The following is a 20638-nucleotide window of genomic DNA, read 5'->3' on the forward strand; positions in this document are numbered from 1 at the left end:
TTTGCAGGAATAGACGGATCCTGCCCATATACCAAAATATTTAATTATATTTTACATACCTAGCAGCAAAACCTTTATTATAGAAACGATTATGCTTTAGTTCCACTCCTAAAAGATCTTTTCTATAATGTTGCTGGCGTAGAATAGCGTCTCCGTTTCACCCTGGGCCTCTGTACAGGGAGTCTAATAAAACATTGATTTGTAGTTAAATTCAAGCTGCTTGTATAGACTGTCTGTGCACATGATCAGGTCACTAATACTTTCATTTTTCCTTCCCCTATTTGTCATACGCACTTGTTGCATCATCTTAAATTAGATTGTAAACTCTTCAATACAGGCATTCTTTTACTTAGTGTTAAATCAGCACCTAGCACAGTGGTGGGCAAACTTTTTGGCCCAAGGGCCACATCTAGGTATGGAAATTATATGGCGGGGCTGGGGTGGGCCCAGAAATGAGTTCAGGGTGTGGGAGGGGGCTCCGGACTGGGGGGTGCGGGCTCTGGGATGGGGGTGCAGGGGGGTGACCGAGGGGCTCAGAGGGATCAGGGCTAGGGGTGCAGGCTCTGGGTGGCGCTTACCTCAAGCAGCTCCTGGAAGCAGCAGCATGTCCCCCCTCTGGCTCCTACGCGTAGAGGCAGCCAGGCGGCTCTGTGTGCTGCCCCGTTGGCAGGCGCTGCTCCTGCAGCTCCCATTGGCCGTGGTTCCTGGCCAACGGGAGCTGTGGGGCCAGCAGTTGGGGCGGGGGTAGCATGTGGAGCCCCCTGGCTGACTCTAAGCGTAGGAGCTGGAGGGGGGACATGCCGCTGCTTCTGGGAGCCACGCAGAGCAGGGCAAGCCCTAGACCCCGCTCCTTGGCGGGAGCTCGAGGGCCAGATTAAAACGTCTGAAGGGCCGGATGTGGCCCCCGGGCTGTTTGCCCACCCCTGACCTAGCATCATGGGGGCCGCAATCCTGACTGGGGACTTTACTGTAATACAAATAATTAAGGGGACAGAGGGAGGCTGACAAAGGGCTGTACATTAGATTGCTAGTTTGACTGTTTATGGCAACTTGTATATTAATGCATCCTGTTCTCTTAGCTGTACTTTCAGGCTGTCTGGGGTTTTCATATGGTAGGCCTAAAAGCGTTAGACAACCGAATCTCATTGCATTTCAGTGGGATTTGGACACATTCACTCAATCTTCAGCCTCTGAAAATCCTGCCCTGTGTTACTAGTTTTCCACAAACTTTTTGTTTTAGCTTTGTGAATTGAATTTAGTAATGTAGGGCATGTCTAGATTAGGGTAATGTGCAGTGGAGTAGAGACACTGCTCCGGATCAAAACCTGTTTTACACTGGCTCAGCCGATCTAAGAGTTTGCACCAATGCAGTTACACTCAAAAAAAATCACTTCTCTCCCATTTTTCCCATTTGTAAAATGGAGATAATACTGTACTTCTCCCATCTCTATTGACACTTTCTATTCTTTACTTCAAGCACTGCCTTACTATTTATATGTATAGTACCTAGGACAAGAAGGACCTGATCCTGAGAGGGGGGTTTGTAGTGCAATAACGAACTTAACTATTTTACTTTTTCTTTCATTTAGTTCTCCTAATGACAAGAAATCCTTCTGCTCGATTGAAGGGGAATGGAATGGTGTCATGTATGCAAAATATGCAACAGGGGTAAAGCAACTTGTCTTGTTTTTACTCTATCAGAAACAGTGTGTTCAGATATTTGTGTTGCTGGCAAATCCGAATATGCCATTGCATTTTGTATGTATTTCTGGATGGAAAATACTGACTTTGTATGCTAAGGGACTACTGTAAAAGTTTCACTCCTGCTTTTTGTAAATGATGGCTTTAGGTCAAAACTAAGGATCTGGTAAAGGAAGAGTGGAGCACCTGAAACTCCTTTACAGCAGTAGTTAAGATGTTAAAAGCACAGGGCGAATGCTCCTGTGAAGCTGCCTGAAAGTTCATAGGTGTTGAATAATTTTTTTCACACTGGATTAAAATTGCTCTGAGGGTAGCTGAAGGCTGTAGGCTTTTGCTACAGAAATCTATAAGAAAAACTTAAAGCAAGAAACAGATCTTTATCGGTCCTTTGCCAGGAAATGTATTGTATGAACACAGCGTAGCCTACACTTTAATTGTTTCTTTATTTTTAAACACATTAACAGCAGAATAACTTTCTCTCTTTAGGAGAGTGTAGTCTTTATAGATACCAAGAAAATGCCTACAGTTAAGAAGAAGGTAAAGAAACTGGAAGACCAAGAGGAATATGAATCCCGCTGGTAAGAGCTTCATTAAAGTGACAGTTGAAAGCTTCTTATCTTGTTCATATGTCTGAGGATTTTTTTTTTGAAATAGAACTTCTGTTAAAACGGAGTTAAATTTACCCAAACTATACATACTAATCAGCACTGTGGGGCTATAGCTGATAGTTCAGGTGCTAAATTAAAGTGTTTCCCAAATAAGTACAAATGAACCTGAACTTGGACCTCAGAATTCTTTCTTGATTTAGTTGTAGCAACATGTTAAAGGCTTTCCAGATTTATTTACAGTGATAAGATTCAGTAAAAATGTTTCTATAGCCTAGTAGCACTGCTTCCTCCCCTAGATCAACATCTGAAAATAATAGCCTCTATTTCTTTAGCCTATGGAAAGATGTAACTTACAACTTAAAAATCAGAGACATTGATGCAGCCACAGATGCAAAGCACAGACTGGAAGAAAGACAAAGAGCTGAAGCTAGAGCCAGAAAGGAGAAAGAGACATCATGGGAAACAAGGGTGAGCTTTTATTCAAATAATGTAAATCTGAAAGGCTTTTATCCTTTAAACTGAAGTAGTAACAACACACACCAAATATATGGTTTCCATTATCAGCACCCCCACTGTAAAAAATTGTTCCAGCACCCTGACCTGTGTTCTGCCTCATTCTTTTCCAAAAAACTTACATTTACTTATTTTCTTCTAGTTATTCCATGAAGATGGAGAATGTTGGGTTTATGATGAGCCACTATTGAAACGACTTGCTGCCACTAAACATTAAGTGGTTATAAAAACCTAAAACATTCAGGTCTTGGCTTAGTGAATTTTACAACTACAAGATAAATTTATGACTATCAAGTACTTTATTTTGGAGATCCTGTCTCCTCCAGTTACAGTGGTTCCTATCTCAGGGATACTGGATTTAATAATGCTGATGAACACTTAAAGCAGGAAATGTCTTAACTATTTGACAGTCACAGAGTAGCTTTGGACTTTACCATTCAGATTGTGTATTCAAGCTTCAAAGACATGATGGCTGAACCCTCACCCATGCTTCAGAAGCATCAATGAAACCTGGGCCTAAGTCATGGGAAGCGTACACTTGGTATAACCACTGTAAAGGACATAGTTGGTATCATTTGCATAATATTCTGGGGGTCTACATATATAAATATATATATAAAAATGCAAGACTTCACTTAATTAAATCCAGTTAACATTTTTGATGTGTAAATATGAAGATTCCTTTGATTGGACAGTTTATTAGAAATCTACATAAATGTTATCTGCCACCTGTATGATAAAAATCAAACCTTTTGGCATTTGTGTCTCACCCAAAATAATTTTTTTATTTTAGAAATTAAAATGTAACCATAGACTACAATTGAAATACTCAGTGTATCTTAAAGCTTCATAAAATAGATTTTTCAAACTTATGGATTTGTATTTATTTCATAAAAACCTTTTACAGCAAGACTGTTTTGAAACTGTGCTATGATGAAAAAAATTACTTTCCAGATGTTCAGTATGTGAAAAATTAGTATCACTTAAAAATCCAGTACACTTTTCTAAAGCACCTAAATCCCATTTCAAAAGTTATATAAGCACTTTGTAGCTTGTCATGTAAAGTGCTTTTGAAAGTTTTACCTAGCATCAGTGAAAAAATTGTGTATCAGTGTTCTCACCATATGTCCATGCTCTAGAGTACACAGGGGCATTCCCAAGACCTGTAACAGGAACTTTTCTGGAAGCTGGCCCTGGCCTTGCTTCCCACTAGCCAGATATGCTCTCAAAATTTTGCTAACTGTATGGGTTGAACAGTGTTTAAGCTTTGAGGAAACATTAAATAAGATAGTGATGAACTCACTCAAAATGATTATTCTGGTGGTGTATAGAATCTAGTCAGATTTATCCCCTCCTGAATTAATTTGTGTAGTCATACTGTACTACTAGACATCTTTGTAGACTTGTATAAAGGCTTGAAAGTTACTAGAAATCTAACACAGCAGCTGCTAGAAGGGACCACTCCCTCAGCACAACAAGGGCAGCTCTTCTGTGAAGGAGAAGTAATATTTTGTATTACTTGTCTTGGATTTCCCCTGCCACTTGATTTGATTCTGGAGGCTTCTCTTTTGCTGCTTGTGGAGCCTTAGCCTCTGTCCATTGCCTTGTTTGTCCTACCTACATCCCTCTGGTGGAGAAAGGAGATGCTTTTCCTTCCCCTCTCTCATCACTGCAGGGGTGGTAACAAGTGATTACTTTGTCTTCCCCAGAACAAAAATTAATTTCCAACTGATTAGTCTGAATTTTCACAAGCATCAATAAATAAAATTCACTTTACTGTCTATCAGTAGCTTAGGGCTAAGGATGTGATAAAGTGGCATTTAGACCAGACAACTGTTAATCCTACAATTGATAAATTAGCATACAGCCAGACTACAACCCTATTTAATGCTTTAGTAGAAGGGGGGGGGGGGAAATCAGCAACTACTCAGTTAATGCTAATGATGAAATTTAAATACCTGTGTTTACGATTTGAGCTAAGCCTTGCATTTGAGGTAGTTATAAATTAACACTTAAGTGGCCCATTCACTACACACAGCAGTAATAGATCTGAAAAAAGGTGATAAGACTGTCTTATAATATACAGTGGCCTGGATAGAAAATAAACATTTGTTATAGGAGTATGCATTGTAGGTATCTACTGAAAACTAACCAATTCTTTCAGTAATTATTGCACAGTTCGCTGAAGCATCTGTAAACTTTTAAACTAATGCTTTGTGTAAATTATGAGGACGTAACACCATGCAGTTACAGAAAATAACTTCTTGTCCCTCTTGCCTTTATTCTATTAGAAAGAATATTTAAGAATAGGCAATTGTTTTAGATCAGGAATATTTTCTTTGTTCCAGCTTTCACAAGAGGGGAAGGAGTAAGATTCCTTAGTTTTTAAAACTAAGGAATGATCTTGCACATTAGTTTGAGACTAAATAATTTAAATTACACACCACTGCAGGGCAAAATGACACATTTATTTTAATATTTTATGGTAAGGGAGAACATTCAGAGCTGATGTATAAGCTTTGATGTCCTTGATGGAAGTGGTGTTAGTCATCAAGGAGGAAGGAGGTAAGAAAGTTAGCTGAGGTATTTCACCACATGAGGAATTCTGAACATCAGAGACAGCTGGTACTTCTGCATCCCCTTCATGTTTTCCAAATCCAACCACCTGAAAAGCCAAAGGCCAGATTTTATCATCAAGAAAACAGGAAGATGAATGCTTCAAGACCCATTCATTTAAAATAGTTTTTCAATTATCTCCCCCATGGAAGCTTGATAAGCTAGTAGAAGACTAAACACAGGTAGTGATTTTCCCCCTACAATTTTCAGAGCTCAGTGTTAAGCATAAATTACTGTATTCTGAATTATTCTCTCCTGAGATGCATTTAAGGTAGTTACATGAATTTAAACTAGTTAACACCATTTTTAGACTGTAGTTGTGGTTGTAAGGCTTTCTAAAAAGAAGACAAGACATGGTGCAAGCCAAATTTAAATATAGAGCTTGGAAAAGAATAAGTGATCAGAAGGAATCTTACTGGGGGGGGGAGATAGCTCAGTGGTTTGAGCATTGGCCTGCTAAACCCAGGGTTGTGAGTCCAATCCTTGAGGGGGCCACTTAAGGATCTGGGGCAAAATCAGAACTTGGTCCTGCTAGTGAAGGCAGGGGGCTGGACTCGATGACCTTTCAAGGTCCCTTCCAGGTCTAGGAGATAGGATTTCTCCATTAATTTAAGAATCTAGAACTGCATACTCACATGTACGCTGAGCACTTTGCTCTCACTGCCTCGATGAGCTTGGAACCAGTCCACCAGGTCTGCTTTCGTAAGGGATTTCAGAGCTTCAATCTAAAAACGCAAGAGCACACTTTTCAAACTGCTAAACACTAATATCTCAAAAGCACTCTAATTCCCAACATTTAAACAGCAATTATTTGCAGCCAAATTTATAAGCCCTGAAAGCAACAGTTTGTGGTGGAAACACTAACAGATGTTTAAGTGGAGTTGCAACAAACTTTATTTTCAGAGATTGTGGAAACTTACAGCAACAATCTGTTTTAAGTGTCAACATTAATTTCTGCCTGGAGCTCACTCCTTAGCACAATACTTTCACAGCTCATAAAACTCTAGGGCCCTCAAGGATCAGGGCCCCCCTGTGGCTATTGTGTGTATACAACCTAACAAACATTTGTTTGAATTGGTACTGTTTTGTGATTTAAAGCACCTGCTACGAAGAGGTTAAAACTTCTATTCAAGAAACTTTGTTCATATTGTAAATAAATTCACTACCTCACGGGCAAGCCTGTCAAACAAATACTGCTGCGTCACCACTTCATTCCAGTTCCTATCCACTTCTTCTCCAAGATGGGAATCTTCACACTCTTTAAGCTTTATTAGAGCTGTGACCTGTATAAGAAAACCCCACTTAGTATTTCTCTTGAAAGAGCTGGGATTCTACTTCAAAGCCAACATTGAATGTATTAAATTCTAATATGCATCTGTCTATATCTGGGCTGTTTTAAATATTGAATTACAAACAGCCCTAGAGTCCATTGTAGGAGGCTGTGTCCCCCCTAAGGCCACCTCCAGACAACAGTGAACTCCCTGACAAAGGGGAGTCAAAATTCACAAAAGAGAAAAATCTGCCCCGTACTTAATTCAGATGGATGCCACTGTGCACTGCAGCCACTTCCTGGAAACCAGACAGGAGCAGATATTAATGTAGCTGCGTACTTCCACTTTCTCCAAACAGACTGTATTTTCTGTTTGACTCTACTCCTTCACTAATTGTTATTCTTATGTAGTTGATTGGTCCCCTTTACCTGTGTGCTGAATGCTTCTTCAGTCAAATGCTTGATTTTTTCTTCAAAGAAAGAAAGAAAATCATCTATCTTCTTGTCAACCAATTCAGAGCTGGAAAAAATAAGAATGGGTAGAAACAATAAAATAAACAGCACTCCAATAAGTTGGGGAAGTCACCAGTTTTGAATTTGGCAACTAACATTGCCTGAGGAACTGTACACTTTGGCATAGTGGAAGAGAATATCCCCCTCCTTGCTGTGGTATACACAATGTGAAGACATTTCCATTTTCTTCCAGTTCTTGAGAAATAAGGTAAAGATAGCTAGGAAAGAACATGGAAGACAATGCTACTCCTATATCAAGCAAGAGATTATTAATGCTTGATTCAGCATCTGTCAGGGCAGACACAGTATTACCAAAAATAGTTCCACTTCACATGGGGCCAGTGAAGCAGATGAGATAAACAGCTGGTAACAGTTGTCATTCTTAACTAGTGAGACAGAATATTAATATGCAGCTCTTCTCACCCTATTGGGCCAGCTCAAAAACCTGTAAAAAAAGGGCTGGCAGTTTCTAAACATGGATGTATCCAGCTGCCCTATATTGTGGCCAAATTATTGTCACCAGAAAAATAATTCCACAAAAGGAAACAATCATTTTTCAGATTTCTTTGTCAGAGCAGAGCTGCTCCGTAAGAATAGACTATTAGCTCTATCATGGTTCAAACTAGATTTGTTTTATTCAGTGAAAGCTACCTATTGTCATAAGCCAGATCAAATGTAGCTCTAGCTGTGAGGTCAGAAGTCAGTGCACACACTCAATACACCATCTACACCTTGATTCAACTGTTCTTAGAATAGGAGATAAAAAGATATTAAATCCATACACAGTCCATCTCCCTGCTACTCTAGGAGTGTTCCCTATCATTAAGGCTAAGATTTTGTCAAGGTTATTTTTAGTAAAAGTCAGGTCATAGGCAATAAACAAAAATTCACGAAGCTGTGTCTTGTCTGTGACTTTTGCTGCTGCAGCTCCATGGTGGCAGGGAGCTGTAGGGTTCCCCCTCTGCTCATGGCAGCTGGAAGCTGCAGGGTGATGATATTTCCCAAAGAGAAAACGGGACACCCCAACTGCTCACCTGAGACCTGTTCTCCCTCCCCCAGCCCAGCAAGGTTGGCAGTTGCTGGAACCTTGCAGGGGGCTGTTGCCTATTGCTGGAGCCCTGCAGCCCCTGGGGCTGAAGCAGAGAATGTCAAAGGTCACGGATTCTGAGACTTCCATTAATTCCATGACAAACATAGCCTTACCTATCCCACATTCTCTAGTGCTTTGGACAGCTTAGTTTTAAATAAATCACACAATGGGGGTTCCACCACCTTCCTTAGGATATTATTTCACAGCCACATATATCTCACCACTTTCCATTTCTTCATCACATCCTATTTACTTCTTGCATTACCATAAATAAATCCTCCACTTATTTTCAACAGTGGCAATATTTAAATTCTTCAAGAGCTTTCCCCCATACATTAGTATCCATAAGAACAATGAAGGGATCAAAAATAGAGAAATGTTTGTTATTCCTAACAATAGTTCTATCAAACCAGTGTTAACATCCTTCCCTTCATCCTAGTTTGAATTCTGATTTGGAGTGCTGCTTCACTTTTGCCAGCAAGGAGTTATGAGCTCACCAGTTATCCATGCCATATCTTTACCAGCTCCTGCTTATGGTCTCAATTCAGCAAAACATATAAGCACATGCTTAAAGTTATGCCCTATACTTAACTACTTTGCTAAATGAGGATCTAGATCATCAGTGTGTTTGGAGCTACACCTGAAAGCTTTGACTACAGGGCAGCATGCAGTGACCCCACTTGCTAAGCTAGGTTTCCTGTCTGGAGGAGCACATTAACCTGTAACTCCATTGGCTTCCAATTAGTTTTTGGGTGCTTTCAAAATACTGTGTTTGTTATATAAAGCCCTATATGCTGAATCAGACTCGGTCCAACTTCTGAGTTTAGGAAAGAGCACCTATTCCACGATAATGGTTGAGTCCATCTGGGATGCTCTCAGATCACCCCTAGCTTTGAACATTGTCCGTGTACCAGCTTCTACTTGTGCTCTGTTGACCTTCAGGAGACATTGATGGCCCATTTGGCTGTGCGCTTGCATGGTTGTAAGCAACTATTACTTCACCCAAAATCTGCAGAGGTTAGCTGTGAAGAACCACAGAATTCAAAGGGCCCCAAGATGGAATCATTAACATGCAGTCCCCTCTTAAATCAGTAAGAGAGACTTACTTGTACTTTGTTGCTTGTGTTGCTACAGTAACAGAGAACCCGAGGATCCCAGATGTATTTCTACAGGTAGGGTACACATGGTAGCTTAAACCAAAAGGAGAAAGTCATTCCACTAGTACAAGCCATTTTACATTTACCATCCATAACTATGAAATCAGAATATTGTCAATACTTGGACATAAGGTATTAGCGAAGAGGCGTCTACCAATGCACAAGATTCACTCTGGAATAACAAATCAAATCTCTTGCATCAAGTGGTCTGGGCTTTTTCTTGTTCAGCAAATCCTTTTTTGGGCTTTGTAAGATGCTTAGCAGAGTACTCGTGTACTGAGAAATCCTACAACCCAGATCTGTGAATGTGCAAGAACCCCCATAAAACAGATACTGTGCAGTCAGGGTTAATGGAGTCTCTTAGTTCACACAAAAGGGCCTAAACAGAGGGGGATGCATCTGCAGTTGTGACAGGAGTTAATTCCAGCTCAGCAGACCACTTGCATAAATGCTGTGGGAAAGCTATAGTAGTGGCTACTTGGGAGAGAGTGAGGGGAGGTTATTTTTGAGGAAGTCTAGCTCCACCATCCAAGTCAATGTTGATCAAGCTAGAGGGAAAGTCTTCTGTTTAGACAAATTACATTAACTTCTGGTTATGGACTCTAACCTGGATGACAAGACCTTGCTGACTGCAAACTTTTTTTTTTTTGGCCAGTAACTTGACAGCAGCTTTACTGGGCATAACCTTGCCATTTTTCAAAGGGCACCAAAGCAATTAAGTTAAAGATGGTGTCCAAAAAACGCTGCTGGTTTTGGTCGTGGTATGTTACACTGTACTTTCAGCCACACTATGCAGTATGGAGTTAGCCACCATGCAGCATGCAGTTTATTAGTACACATGGGACTCAAGTACGATAAAGAAGCTGAACAGGAGTAGTACCCCAATACAGCTAACTTACCCAAGGGTTTGCTTGGTTCGCAGGAAGTCAAAGCAAGGCTCCTCCATGTGCATCTGAAATACAGCACGAGTTCAGTCAGAAAGCATTGCTACTTACAGCAGCTTTGGTTTAGCTTGGCACAAAAGCATGATCAAAGATCAAAACAAGAAACAGTGGAAAGACACTAAGGCCAGGTCTACACTACAAACTTATATTGGTACAACTGAATATCCACACCACTGAGCAATGTAGTTATACTGATCTAACTCCAGTATAGACAGGACTATGTCAACTGGACCGCTTCTTCTGTCGACATAGCTACCGTCTTTTGAGGAGGTGGATTAACTACGCTGACAGAAGATGATGATCTCCCATTGGCATAGTAGCATTTTCACTAAAACGCTACAGCTGTGCCACTGCTGTACTGTAATCTGAAGACAAGCCCTAAAGCCTCAATGTCCCCCACATCGCAGAAAGGAATGAAATGGCTCATGTGGGCTGTCCTGGTATCAGTTTAACACACTAACACACACACACACACACACACCAACCCCCCTCCCCCAAAATCCAGAAAGGAACTAAACGGCTAATTAGAGCAGATCACAGGCATGTATGTGTCTCACCTGTGTTTCATTTTCATCTGTAGCATTGTCTTGACAGCAAAACAATGTCGGGGCAGGACAGAAGTGTCGCTCTCGGGGTGCATGTTAATAAGCACTCAAGATTTGTTAGGAAAGGAGCAAAAACTTACCACAAGCAGCTCCATTAGGGTGTATTCTCTTAAACTCCTAGCCCCAGACTAAAAGAAAAAACATTAATTGAAAACACTTTAGGAGTTTCTCATGGAAAGAGAAGAGCTATGGCTCCAAGTCACTAGAATGGCCTTGTTAAGAGAAAAAACGATTCAGGATGGATTTCAGCACTAAGCATACATTGCAATTTGCAACAAAAAGAAATCAGACTTTATGGCCTCTGATGTGTGCTCAAAACAGCCCCCTGAGCGAAAGACAAGGGTCTGTTCATGGGACAATGATCACTCTGTGGGTGAAAAGGCAATTTCAAGGTAATCAAAGAACAGGCAGGCAGCAACAGGCACAATCGGAGAGGAAGGCAATATCAAGATGGAAGAGCATGGAATATGCCTGCACAAGGCATAATAAATCTAGAACTCTCTCAAAAGAATACAGACTATAACTTCATTAAGAAGGTTTTAGTAACTTGGGTCTTGCTCATGGGGATTCTGTTTATGGGCTCGCTAGAATTCAGAACATATTCTAGAAAATAATGGTTGGAGAACAGTCTGGATTAGGAAAGCCATCAGCATAACAAGTAGCAGCAGTCACCGCAAGGAAAATAAATGAGTATACTCAAATGCTTAACACATTACCTGATAATAGACTGTCACTTCAGAGTTGGCATCACCTTTGTTAAGGGCTTTCACCTTGCAGAGTAGGTGTGTGTTTGGCAGGTCTACCACCCGAAATTGAACAGGACACCGGTGCGGTAGGGGAAAGAACTGCAGCTTTCTAAAGAGAGTCCAAACAGCAAAGCGTCAAATACTCACCTTCCCATTCTTTAAACCAAAACAAAGAACCAATGTTCATATTCCAGATGCCTCAAGTCTAATCACCATCAATCCCCTCCCGCGCCCACAAATTGTAACCACCTCTTACTTTAACTGCCATCAAAACTGAACCAGATTTCTGGAAAATAGTGACAATACAGTTAAATTTTTCTGAAAAAAGGAAATTCTAACTGTTTCCAACATTCTTTCCCAGCCCCACCAAAAGTTAACCAAGGTTCATAGTTTTGTAATATAATTATAGCTCCCACTTGTAAAAGGTGAGAGAGTCAAAGAGAAATACTCACTGAACAACATAATTCAGAAAATCCTTTGATTCCTAAGAGATAAAACAAACAGTTTTACTCTGGAGAATGGAATTATTAGCCCTTTAGGTATCAGCCCCAATATATACTACAGCCATCCAGAAAGGAACCAGCGAACACAGAACTGTCCAATCCTCCCCATCCTTGCCACACATTACAGCATTTTGGCCAGAGGTTAACACAGCACAAGTCACTTCCTCCCCTACACTGTGACAGTACAACGTGATCTGTGTTACGTTGTGGAAGAAAACAGACATCTCCAATCCAGTCTCTTCCTTGGAAGTTTGTAGCCTCTCAGGGCAATGTGGAAGCCAAGAAAGAGGAAACTAAATGTGAGAAATGTCTTAAGAGAATCTGCTAACAGATGTTCACAGCAATGGATGTGCACAAAAGTAGTACTAGGTAAGTGGGAATGCTATGTAGGAGCAGCTTGGGCACCTGCTGAGGCAGTGCCAGCAAACAAGAGAGAAACAGCAGAGCTTATGATAAGTGCTGCAGGACCTCAGGGTATGTCTACACTACCCGCCGGATCGGTGGGCAGCGATCGATCCAGCGGGGATCGATTTATTGCGTCTAGTCTAGACGCGATAAATCGACCCCCGAGCCCTCTCCCATCGACTCCTGTACTCCAGCGCCGCGAGAGGCGCAAGCAGAGTCAACGGGGGAGCGGCAGCAGTCGACTCACCACGGCAAAGACACCACGGTAACTCGATCTATGTATGTCAACTTCAGCTACGTTATTCGCCTAACTGAAGTTGCATAATTTAGATTGATTTCCCCCCCCCCCCCCCCAGTGTAGACCACGGCTCACTGTGCGACTGCAGGGCATCCAGGGTCCTAAAAGTTATTTAACTCAAACTACAGCACAAACTACACTTAGTGCAAAATACATTGCGAACAGAGACTCCCTAAGAACCATGGTTAAACCTCAGCTTCCCCTACAATCCATCAGCCCACATGGCTATGTTTGTCCTTACAAGGATCCCCATCCCCACCAATACACTAGTGAATTTCCCAAAAGGCTCGACAGACTAAGGATAAACTGATGGGTACAAAGTGAAGACTGCAAGTTTGTTCCTCAGTGGCCACCCGTTTGTGACACTGCATGGATGGGGACAAACCCTGCTGTATCCAAGTTTTAAAAAGCCCATTAGACTAGGTCAGGCCTATGGCTGGATCAGACAGTCCTCACTGGACTTCAATAGCAGTTGTGAGAGAGTAACAATAGTAGTATTGGGCCCTAGGAGACACAGTATGACATCCTGTCACACACAGGCTGTATCTGCACTGACAGCTTTAGGGAACTCTTCCACAGGTGCACCAGCACTGAAGTGTTTAAATCACCATGTCATCGATACCTGGAATTTAAAAAATGACTGAGTTCGTTTAGACAACACAGCGATAAAATCACCAGTGGCCAGTTCTACATTAGCTGTCCCATGGTGTTAACAGGGAAGCTGCACCTATGTGAGAGATCCCCAAAACTGCCAGTACAGACAAAGCCATAGGCTGGTGAAACAGGGTTTGGGCCAAACGTGTTTAATCACTTTCTAAATTCAAGAATTTATGCTTCAGCTGCAGAAGTTGGTACTCACTCTGCTTGTGAAGTTTCCTTGTACAAGACCCTCCACATAGAGCTGAGATTTGAAAGCCTTAACAAAGGATGAGAGAGACTCGATGGAAAGGCCCTTCATTAATGTCTCATATTTATCTATCATAGACCATCTGCCATGCTCCAAAATTAAAAGACGCACATTTCTGTAACAAGAGAAAAAGTTATTTAATTCAAAATACGTTATCCACCAGTGATTTAGAACCCTTAACTTCTTAAACCCAAGAACTGTGACAAGCAAAATTTCAGCTAATCCTAACTAGAAATATCAAGTACTGATCAGTCTGCCCTGGGACTTCAGCCCTGCTTCAGCTCCAAAATGCCTCAGGTAACCTGGGATCTCTGCAGCCCAACTGCTTTGGGCTGTCCTTGGGGAAAAGATTTAAAGCCTGCTTCCCACAATAACCTCTTTAAACAGCATTTGTTGAGGTGTGTTGTGATGTGCAGACTACCCTTTCTTCTCTAGGTCACTGATATAGGTCTGGTTTTTTCCCACTGCAGGAGTTTTAACATATTACTCGAACAGCTCTAAGTGGTTCACAACATGATCGGTCAGAAGCAGAGCTGCATGTGGTAATATAGGCTATTAAATAAAAGTAGTATGCAGTGTTGTTGTTGTCTTCGTGTCAGTCCCAGGATATTAGAGAGACATGGTGGGTGAGGTAATATCTTTTATTGGACCAACAGAGAGAGAGAAAAGCCTTCAAGCTACAGAGCTCTTCCTCAGATCTGAGAGAGGTACTCAGAGTGTCACAGCTTCATACAAGGTCTAACAGATAGTTTAGCATAAGTAGTTAGCATGTATTCTAAGGGAACATTCAAGGTCAAGTGGCCCGTTAACACCCCTGTAGTCATAGGACCAAAAGTGGGTTATAGATTGAAGGATTTTTGGGGACAACCCACAAAACCAATGATATACCTGAGATACACAATGAAATTTCGTTCTCCACACAGACAACAGACTCCCTCACAAATTTACACCACCACTTCAACCACCACCATCCGTCCATTAAACTCTCTCTGGAACACTCCCACACTAGCATCAACTTCCTGGACACCTGGATCAGCTTCAACAATGGAACCCTATAGACAACAATTTACAAGAAACCCACAAATCACCACACCTACCTTCACAGATTCAGTTACCACCCCAAACACATCAAGAAGTCTGTTATATACAGCCAGGCACTGAGATATCCCAGAATATGCTCCAAGGAGAAAATCCGGGATATACACCTTAATGCAGGGATTCTCAAACTTCATTGCACTGTGACCCCCTTCTGACAACAAAAATTACTCCATGACCGAAGAAGAGGGGGACCAAAGCCCGAGCCTGCCTGAGCCCCGCCCCCCAGGGCCGAAGCGGATGCGTGAACCCCGACACCAGGGCTAAAACATTCAGGCTTCAGCTTTAGCCCTCGGCCCCGGCAAGTCTAATGTCAGCCTTCGTGACCCCATTAAAATAGGGTCGTGATCCACTTTGGGGTCCCGACCCGTAATTTGAGAACTGCTGCCTTAAACTTAAAACTGCCTTCATTAAACAAGGACATTCCCCCCGAGAAACAGACTGCATCATGGAACGAGCCACCCAAATACCTGAGAACCCTCTTAAATACAGAAATTGAATCTCCTTTGACCTCACACCCTGAGTTGTCACCTACCACCCCAAACTGGGACTCATATGGGGTATCAAACAACTACAACCACATCTGATGGGGACCAGATCCTGAAAAAAATCTTTCCTAAACCCCCTCTTTTGCCTTCAAACCTCCCCCCCTCCCCCAAGCACACCTCATCATCAGAAGTAAGTTCCCCATGGACCAGGACACACAAAATCAAAGCAGCATCAGACGCTGCCAGAACAGATGCAAAACCTGCAGACATATCTCCACTGCAACAATGATCAGCACCCCTCACAACACACCTTTAAAGATCCATGGGTCCCGTCTTACACGCGTGTTATCACAACATGTGGTGTACATCATCCAGTGCAGTAAATGCCCCTAACAACTATGTGGGTGAAACCAGACAAATCACTATGCTCTCAAATGAATTCACATAGGAAAATGATAAAAGACAATATCACCAGTAGGTGAACTCTTTTCACAAAGCAATGATTCTATTTCTAACCTATCAGTTCTTATCCTCAAAGAAAACCTGCACAACACTTTCAAAAGACAAGCCTGGGAACTTAAATTCATAATTTTGCTAGACATTAAAAACCATGGTCTTAATAAAGACACTGGATTTATGGCTTAACAACAATCTGTAACCCACTAACTTCCCCCCCATTTTTGTCCTATGACTATAGGAGTGTTAACAGCCCACTTCAACTTAAATGGTCCCTTAGAATATGTGCCAACTACTTATGCTAAACTATCGGTTAGACCTTGTATTTAGCTGTGACAAGCTAGGTATGTCTACACAGCAACTAGATACTCACAAGCTGGCCTGTGCCAGCCAACTTGGGCTCACTGGGATCAGGCTACAGGACTGTTTCATTGCTGTGTAGCCTGCCGGGCTCAGGCTTGAGCCTGTGATAGTTATGTTACACCATAAAATTAGCTGTATGGAAAAAAAAAATCAATAAAGAAACATCTTCATTTATTAAAGAGCATCCAATGTGCTGGGGCTGGCAAGCCTCACACTGAAGACGGTTATTACAGGGTCCTGCCAAAAAGGGCTGAAGCCAGGCCTGCCCCCCCTTCCATCAGCCAGCAATATCAAGCTGGAAGGAGAGGGAAGAGGCAGGCTTCTGCACTGAGCTGTACTGACACAGGGTTCTTCGGTCCGAGAGCAGACCGAGGGCATGGACTGAGCAATCTTATTACTAATTCCTTTAATTAATAAAGCTAAACCCCAGGAAAGGGATGAGTTTTGTCTCTACAAAGTGCATCATTTGTGTTTTGGAACAGGAGGTACAAGGCTTATATGATTTTAGAGGCAGTTTTAGACATTAAACATGATTCCCAGTTAACAGTTATGTTTCTCGCTTGCCGAGTAAAATTAACGTACAGTAAACTGTGGTCTCTAAGGTAATGTCAGACAATAACTGTATCTTCTTTCTGGAGACGGGTATTTTCCTACTCACTTCTGTCTCATCTTAAAGGATAAGAACTATATTGGTTATTATGAGCAGACAAAAACACTTTAGAGAATCCAAACTGGTCTTCACTGCAGCTTTCAGAAAATCAGAAATTATTTAGTTTGGGGGAGATTAAAATCAGAGGTTTAACCCCCCCCCCCTTTCTTAATTCAAATGATGAGGTCAGGCATATACCCGTACAAGTGTATTAAATGTGCCTTTTTATAAAAGTGGTGTCAGATTAATCCATGAGCTTTATGAAGAATTCTTTTTAATTTCTGCTCTTGTCAGCTGAGGCTTTTTACAAACCCCTCTCACCACTGTGAAATAGATTTGCAACTTCCTTTAATATTAGTATGTAAAATTAGCTCTAATTGGCCTGATTCTACTGGTCTCAAATTACATCTCTCCTCCACTCAAGCCATCCTCTCTTATTAGATAGCATGACAAGAGTTTAATGCTGATTTTTGTTGGTTTGTAATTTACTCAATACACACTCCCTTATATGAATGAAAAAAAATACCTCTGCTTTGTTATGTAATCAGCTGCACCAGCACTTATAAAGCAGAAAGTTACCATTTAAGTTCCGTGCTCTATTCTTGAGGATGCCAAGATTCATTTCATTCACTGACCATGCAGAATACTGCACAGTAATTTATCCTTGTAACAGGGAACTCCTGCAGCTGCATGATAACATAATTAAAGCAGAGAAAACTCTACTCTACCTATACCTCCACCTAAACCAGAGAAAGCCCATCCACATTTAATCTCCCCACAGACACTCACTTGGCCAGGGTCTCTGGTTTGATAAGAATGTTAAAATAGGTCTTTTTTAGCTGCTCTGTTATCATCTCAAAAACCGCTGGAGTAAAACTGAAGTCAGACAGGTGGTCAATGATGAGCTGAAACAGCAGCTGGAAAGAAAAATAAAATGTTGTTTTCTAAGCTATTTTTACCAAATAGGAGAACATTTGCCAAAGAGGATGAATGTGAATTCTAGACATTTTTTTCTATATTAGAAAGTCAGAACCTTCTCTATTTTTTGGACAACTAGAGAATTAGTAGGAGGATGTCACAAAATACCTGAGCAAGTCAGAAGGGAAAGGGTATTCAGTCAGACTGTTTAAATCTCCAGGGTCTGTTTTGATTATTAGGCATTTTAAACATTTGGAAAAAATCTCTCCTTGTGAAAGATTCAACAACCATGCCCCTTCAATGGAGGGCTGCAAAAGCCCCCATTCCAGTTCTCTGATCCCCCCAGAAGTCCCCCAAATACAGGGAGGACAAGACTTGGTATTCCTGATATTTCTAAAATAAAGGACAAGCACAAACAAATCCTGTTGCATGCATGCACAAATCTATTAACCCTCCTTTGCAGGTCTCCTTTAATAAAGCAGAACATTTGTTTATTTTGACTACTGTATCTCCTCAATGGCGGGGGGGGGGGTGAGGAGAGAGCGTTTTAAAAATGATGTATATTAATGGAAGCTGAGAATGTGTAAAAAAAATGCAGACCGCAGTACAGATCAGAGCCTCAATTCTCTCCACACCCATGGTTTTCCTTCTCCCTCATGTTGAAGATTTTACTGTGTATATTTCAAAGGACACACTTTGGCCCCATATATACAACTTTAATCAAGTCAAAGGACCCAGGTGCAATTTGAACTGTCCAAGGCTTTCACCTTGTTAAGTCTAACCTACAAGTTTTAACAGTGTTGTAACCAAGTCTCCTGACCCAGTAATAGTGCAGATAAGCCCTTACTCTCCCTCATCAGCCTCCATTTGAGGCTGCCATGTCCTAAGTAAGCCAGCAGGGGGGAAGGAGGGTGGTGTGGGGTAAGAATTTGTTAACCTCTAATAAAATCAGATCCCAACCAAGCATGCCCAGAAGTGGTTTGTAATTGCTTAGTTTTATCTTAATTCCACCTTCTGCTGCAAATGTATCTAGAATACTATTCTCACAGACAATGAGCCAGTACGCATGCAAGTCTGTTTTGTTCAACTATTTCTGGCTTACAGATGAGCAAAAATGTAAATAGTAATTCAAACAGGAAAAAAAGAAGACTGTTTTTCCTGCATTGTATTCTGCCTAACCCTCCCGCCGCCCCCATATACCAATTTTTTGTCACTTTAAATAAATCCACAAAAGCATGGAAAGTTGCTGCCCAAAAGGAGAGGTTTTGAAAACTGTTCCAAGCACATGAAAACTGTATTTTATAGTGGAAGTCTCAGAGTAACTTTATCTACGGCTAAGCGAAGTGCATATTGGAAAGCAATGTTCAAAAGTTTATTTAGAAATACCTGCAGCTGCTTCAATATCTCCACAACTGAATAGTGCTGGGCGTTTCTTAGTGAAAACATCCCAACAAGAAAATTACTATATGAGGTCATTTGAGACACAGGAAATACAGTTGAACATGTGAGACCAGGAAAACTTCCTTACTAAAAATAGTCATTTTGGGTGGAGAGAGAGGACGAAAGGCAGAATGTTAACAGAGATAGATCTGTGTTGGGTTATTGTATTGCTACCCATCACCATAATATCTGAGTGCCTTCTACATAGAATACACCAACAATATCAAGGTCCCTACTGGACTTCACAAGTCTCTAGCTCTTCTCCTTTTATCAAAAGCTTTGTTTGGGATCGGGCATTTTATGGTGTTTTTTTTAGTTTTGGGAGGAGGAATAAGAGGAGTCAGTTGATTTTGAGAAAGTTTCTTCCTCCATAACTAGAATGACAATCAAATAGGAATGTATTTTGCAGTTTCCCCTGAAGATGGCCAGACTGAATTCGTCTGATCACCTCTGGAACACTGTTCCACACCCAGCTTTCTTGAACATCTCCTCCATTTCATGCTGGGCATGATTCCCCACTGCACTCCCACCAGCATCAATCCCTGTCACTATGCCTTCCTGCAGACCTGGAAACTTACACACTCTCTCTCTGCTCTTGCAGATTTATGAGCATCTCAGCAGGAAGACTTTTTTTTTTTTTTTTAAACCACTGTATACAAACCCATTAATGGGTTGCAAGGCCACTAATAGACACCAATATTTAAGGACAGAGCTGTGAATAGTTTAGAAAATGATATCCAGCAAATTGCTGGTTGACTCATAGTAGAGAAAAAAATACTGCTAGTACTCACTGGTAGTTTATGATTGAATCCTTTCACTCGAATGACCAAACCATGCTCTCCAGCTACCAGTTTGTATTCCAGTTGAGCAACATCAGCTTCGTATGCTGGTTCAGCAAGGTTGTGGGTGAGGATGTTTACAAAAGTATCAAAAAGCACCACACTGCATGGAGAAAGGGGTAAAAGTGGGAACCAAAAAGGAAGAGAAAAACATAAACCACCATAAAGTCAGTGGGTCTGAGGGTATACGCTGAAGTGTCCTAAAGAATTATTTCACTAGATAGCTAAAGATATTTAAGACTTAAATCACAAAACCCAATTTAAAAAACGGATTTGTATTCTGCAAGAAATTTAGTCCTGGGTAACGTAGAAGTCTACAAACACAGGGCTGTGAATCTCTCTCTCTATTCAAAAAAACCAGGGCTATCTAGAGGTCATTTTGGCATTAATTAAAATACTTTTGCATCAGATGAGAAAGGAGAAGTTATTCACTTTACAAGGCACATCAGGATAGTACACAAGCAACCCCGTTCCTCTACTATATGTGGTTTAAAATCCAACTAGAATAAAGAAT

The 20638-nt window shown here is 41.3% G+C and overlaps 2 protein-coding genes across 3 annotated transcripts in view; one reads left to right on the plus strand and one right to left on the minus strand.

The window, feature by feature from the left end:
* The window catches only part of OSBPL9 (oxysterol binding protein like 9), a 126140-nt gene extending 122447 nt beyond the window's left edge, over positions 1-3693 (plus strand). For both annotated transcript variants that reach the window (XM_065408795.1, XM_065408796.1), the window contains 4 exons: positions 1590-1668; positions 2188-2279; positions 2642-2777; positions 2965-3693. In XM_065408795.1, coding sequence (XP_065264867.1) covers positions 1590-1668; positions 2188-2279; positions 2642-2777; positions 2965-3039 — 382 coding nt within the window. In that variant the 3' untranslated portion in view covers positions 3040-3693. The remainder of the gene's footprint in view (positions 1-1589; positions 1669-2187; positions 2280-2641; positions 2778-2964) is intronic.
* Positions 3694-5270: 1577 nt separating this feature from the next.
* The window catches only part of NRDC (nardilysin convertase), a 43423-nt gene continuing 28055 nt past the window's right edge, over positions 5271-20638 (minus strand). Inside the window, exons 20-31 of the mRNA XM_065410155.1 lie at positions 20077-20227; positions 17717-17844; positions 13829-13991; positions 12216-12247; positions 11734-11872; positions 11098-11145; positions 10368-10420; positions 9418-9501; positions 7138-7228; positions 6605-6721; positions 6074-6163; positions 5271-5487 (exon numbers count right to left, since the gene is read on the minus strand). Of these exons, the coding sequence (XP_065266227.1) occupies positions 5290-5487; positions 6074-6163; positions 6605-6721; positions 7138-7228; positions 9418-9501; positions 10368-10420; positions 11098-11145; positions 11734-11872; positions 12216-12247; positions 13829-13991; positions 17717-17844; positions 20077-20227 (1294 nt within the window). The 3' untranslated portion in view covers positions 5271-5289. The remainder of the gene's footprint in view (positions 5488-6073; positions 6164-6604; positions 6722-7137; positions 7229-9417; positions 9502-10367; positions 10421-11097; positions 11146-11733; positions 11873-12215; positions 12248-13828; positions 13992-17716; positions 17845-20076; positions 20228-20638) is intronic.

The sequence above is a fragment of the Emys orbicularis genome, chromosome 8 (genome assembly GCF_028017835.1).
Source record: "Emys orbicularis isolate rEmyOrb1 chromosome 8, rEmyOrb1.hap1, whole genome shotgun sequence".
NCBI classification, from domain to species: domain Eukaryota; kingdom Metazoa; phylum Chordata; order Testudines; family Emydidae; genus Emys; species Emys orbicularis.